Source organism: Dipodomys spectabilis, unplaced genomic scaffold, assembly GCF_019054845.1.
Source record: "Dipodomys spectabilis isolate Male_0828 unplaced genomic scaffold, ASM1905484v1 ptg000098l, whole genome shotgun sequence".
In the NCBI taxonomy this organism is placed as follows: domain Eukaryota; kingdom Metazoa; phylum Chordata; class Mammalia; order Rodentia; family Heteromyidae; genus Dipodomys; species Dipodomys spectabilis.
In genome coordinates this window covers 474,916-479,668 of record NW_024870775.1, presented here as the reverse complement: position 1 = coordinate 479,668, position 4,753 = coordinate 474,916, and the positions used below count along the sequence as shown (strand labels likewise).

The 4,753-nt window shown below is 44.9% G+C and overlaps 1 protein-coding gene across 1 annotated transcript; it reads right to left on the bottom strand.

Annotated features, from left to right (window-relative positions):
- Positions 1-202: 202 nt before the first annotated feature.
- On the bottom strand, positions 203-676 carry LOC122113632 (60S ribosomal protein L34-like). Its single transcript, XM_042686703.1, has one exon. It carries the CDS (start codon positions 637-639, stop codon positions 295-297), a length of 345 nt encoding a protein of 114 aa, XP_042542637.1. The 5' UTR covers positions 640-676; the 3' UTR covers positions 203-294.
- Between the last annotated feature and the right edge of the window lie 4,077 nt (positions 677-4,753).

Sequence of the window (4,753 nt, the reverse complement as noted above, 5' to 3'; positions counted from 1 at the left end):
TACTTTTGTATTTACTTATGACTTGTCTACTAGCCTCCATAAGAGGGGCTTTCAGGGTAGCGCTAAACTTTGGTGAGTTAGTCATATTTTTAAGACACTCATCAGATTTTGGAGTCATCAACACTCTTAAGAAAGAGCTTTGAGTCTCTGGTCTGCTTGAGGTCCTGTGTCTTGATAGGTTTCTTTTTTTTTTTTTTTTTTATTACTCAAAGCCTTTTTATTTATCAAAAAGGTTCCTTCTTTGCTAGCAGTGTAGAGACCTCTGGCATCCTAGGCCCACACAGCTTCCTGTTTTTATTTAGCTTTCTGACTCTGTGCTTGTGCCTTCAGCACTTTCACGACGATTTTCTGCTCCTCAATAAGGAAAGCACGCTTGATCCTGTCCCGTACACATTTGGCACACATGGAACCATGTGTGACATGTTTTTTTGTTTTAGACAATCGCATGAGGACTTTAGGTCTCACAGCACGAACCCCCCGGAGCCGGCCTGGACATACACCACATGCAGATTTTGGTGCTTTTCCGACCTTTTTGGTGTAAAGGTAAACAATTCTATTGCCAGGGGTTCGGGACAGCCTGGTTTTGTTAGAGGCTGTGTTGTAGGAAAGCCTACGGCGGTATGTCAATCGCTGGACCATTTTGATGGCCTCTAGACACCGTCCCCGGAAGAGCTTGATAGGTTTCTTAAGTCAATTTGTTCAAACAGGCAGAAAAATGCTCTGCTTTACCCAAGATTTTGAGATCCCCCTCCCAGGTTAGTTCAATTGGAGGGTGATCTGCTTTGAGAATCACAAAAGAGGGGGATGCAGTGATGAGGCTAGGTTCTGGGTAGAGTTGAGGCCTTTCAACAAACAGTAGCTTTTCCCTGGGGCTATTTTGTGAAAAAAAAAAACTCACAGCACCTGGCCTGGAGCCATTCTCAGGGTTTCTGTTTTTCAATTGATTGTGGAGGCTGCTAGAGGGAGGGGCAGCCTCTGGCTCTGGTTACCCAGTGAGGAAAGCCACTCCAATGGCTGGCGCCTGAGCTGGGTGACTTTTCCCTGGATGGAACTGAGTCTGTGAGGTCACTTCACCGTTAAGTTCTTGTGACCTGCTAAATGACTCGTTTTATTCCAAGACCTGAGCTGGAGCTAGTACCTCCTACGAGCTTTGTCGGTATCCAAGATGGAGATCACCGGTGCTGGGGGGGAGGGGTGGCATTCCCTCCTCTGCTCCCTGAGAAGGAGTGAGGACGTCGGGCTTCTACTCATGCCGAGTCTTGGATCCTGGGTCGTCTCTGGTCTGCAAACTGCAGGATGAAGATATCCGCTCCTTGTCGGTTCTTGCTAGTGTTGAGTAGAATCCGCTCGTCCGCTGCGTCTGGCTCCTTCCTCCCGGACTCTCTGTGTCTACAAATTCAATGCAATACCTATCAAAATTTCACCCTCATTCTTCAAGGAAATAGAAGAGGCAATCCAAAAATTCATATGGAACAATAAAAGACCACGAATAGCAAAAACGCTCCTCAATGGAAAGAACACTGCTGGAGGAATATCAACACCAAACTTCAAACTCTACTATAAAGCCATAGTAATCAAAACAGCTTGGTATTGGCATAAGAACAGACCTCAGGACCAATGGAATAGAATTGAAAACCCAGAAATGAACCTACAGACCTATAGCCATCTAATCTTCGATAAGGGAGCTAAAACAATACAATGGAAGAAAGACAGCCTCTTCAGTAAATGGTGCTGGCAAAATTGGTTAACTACATGTAGAAAACTAAAGCTAGATCCTTATATATCACCCTGCACCAGAATCAACTCCAAATGGATCAAAGACCTCAAAGTCAAAGCAGACACTCTGAAAACATGACAGGATGGAATAGGAGAAACCCTAGGTCTCCTTGGCTCAGGCCAAAATTTTCTGAATAGAGACCCGGAAACACAACAAATCAAAGTAAGGTTGGACAAATGGGATTGCATAAAGTTGCAGAGCTTCTGCAGGGCAAATGACATAGCTAGCAAGATCAATAGAAAGCCCACGGATTGGGAGAAGATCTTTACTAGCCATACAACGGACAAGGGTCTCATATCTAAAATATACTTGGAACTCAAATAATTAAACCCCCCAACAACAAATCCTCAAAGAAACAACTGCCCAATAAATAAGTGGGCGAAAGACTTAAAGAGAAACTTCTCTGAAGAAGAAAGAAGGATGGCCAATAGACACATGAAGAAATGTTCAACATCCCTAGCCATAAAAGAAATGCAAATCAAAACAACATTGAGATATCACCTCACTCCAGTTAGAACGGCAAAAATCAAGAACTCTAACAACAACAGATGCTGGAGGGGATGTGGACAGAAAGGAACCTTACTTCATTGTTGGTGGGAATGTAAACTTGTTCAACCACTTTGGAAAGCAGTATGGAGGTTCCTCAAAAGACTTCACATAGAACTCCCCTATGACCCAGCAATCCCACTTTGGGGCATTTACCCAAATGTTTACAAACAAGACCACACTAAAGCTACCAGCACAACTATGTTTATTGCAGCATTATTTACCATAGCTAAGATATGGAACCAACCCAGATGCCCCTCAGTAGATGAATGGATCAAGAAAATGTGGTATATATACACAATGGAATTCTATGCCTCCATCAGAAAGAATGACATTGCCCCATTTGTTAGGAAATGGAAAGGCTTGGAAAAAATTATATTAAGTGAAGTAAGCCAGGCCCAAAGAAACATAGGTCCCATGGTTTTCCTTATTTGCAATATCTAGTATATGTATGAGTCAAGCGGAAAAGGTCAGATAATGTGATGTTAGGAAAACGAACCCTTAAATATGTATTTTAATGTTTTTGTTTCTTTCATGCATGTGTTTCTAACGCATTTATAAGATTATTTCTTTGTTGCTTTGTATGTCCCTCCCCCACAGTGTAACCCCTGCTTTCACTATATTTGATGTCAATATAACTTGTGGAGGAGATGGGAACAAACAAGTCGTTTAAGGATTCAGGTGGACCTGTTGCAACAATGAGAAGTACAAAATGTCATGTCAAAAACGAGCTTTACAATGTCGGTGTGGGGGAGGGAGGGGGGGAAGGATTGGGTGGGAGGGAGGGGGGAGGCTGGGAAGGGAAGTGAAGGGTAAACAAAGGAGGAGGCTGCAATGCTTGGTAAGAAATGTATGCATTATCCTGCCCATGTAATTGTAACCCCTCTGTACACTATGTTCTCAAATAAAATAAAATAAAATTAAAAAAAAAAGAAAGAACTTTGAATAAAAGAACGTTGAGCATGAGTAAGTACAATGAACAGCAGAAACAGTAAAAGATTAATAGTCACTCTTATACAGTGAAGAAAAGAAAAGCAGAAACACATCTTTCCCAGGGGTTTGCCAGCCTTTCCAGGAGTAGGCCTCTTTGAAGCCCTATTCTCTGAGGTAGACTTTGGTGAAATCCCAATACATAGAGATAGGTCTCTGTAAAGCCCCATTCTCAGGACTGAAAGCAGGTTTCCCATGCTAAGCAGACTCCACTGGAGTAGGCATGGCACCTAACCCTAACCCTCACCCTAACCCTAACCCTAACACTCACTCTCACCCTAACCCTCACCCTCACCCTAAATCTGAACTTAACCCTAAAGGTAACCCTCACTCTTACCTTACTCTAACCCTAACCCTAAACCTAACACTCACCCTAACACAAACCCTCACCCTAACCCTCACCCAAACCGTAACCCTAACCCTCACCCTCACCCTAAACCTCAACCTAACCCTCACCTTAAATCTTACCATCACCCTAACTCTAACCCTAACCCTAACCTTCACACTAAACCTAACCCTCAAACTAACAATAACCCTACCTCTCACCCTCACCCTCACCCTCACCCTCACCCTCACCCTAAACCTCACCCTCACCCTAACCCTAACCCTCACCCTAATCCTAACCTTAACCCTAACCCTAACTGTTCCTTCCCCCTAAACCTCACCCTAACCCTAACCCTAACCATCAACCTAACCTTAACCTTAAGCCTCACCCTCACCCTTACACTCACCATCACCATAACCCTCACCCTAACTCTAACCCTAACGCTCACCCTAACCTTAATCCTCACCCTAACCATAACCCTAACCCTCACCCTCACCCTAACCCTAATCATAACCCTCACCTTAACCCTCATCCTATCCCTAACGCTAACCCTAACCCTCACCATCACCCTAACCCTTACCCTCACCCTAAACCTAACCCCAACCCTAACACTAACCCTCAAACTAACCCTAACCCTCCCACTAACCCTAACCATACCCCTCCTGCTAGCACTCACCCTAACCCTAACCCTAACCCACACCCGCACCCTCACCCTCAGACTAACCCTCACCCTGACCCTAAGACTAACCCTCACCCTCACCCTCACGCTCAGCCTAACCTCACCCTCACCCTAACCCTAACCCTCACCCTAACCATAAGCCTAACCCTGACCCTAATCCTCACCCTAACCCTAGCCCTCAACCTAACCCTAATCCTAACCCTAACCCTCACCCTCACCCTAACCCTCACCCTCTCGCTAACCCTAAGCTTGACCCTGACCCTTACCCTCACCCTAACCCTTACCCTAACCCTAACCCTTACCCTCACCCTAACCCTCAACCAAAACCTCACCCTAAATCTTACTCTCTCCCTAACCCTAACCCTAACCCTAACCTTCACACTAAACCTAATCCTCACACTAACCATAAACCTACACCACACCCTCACCCTCACCC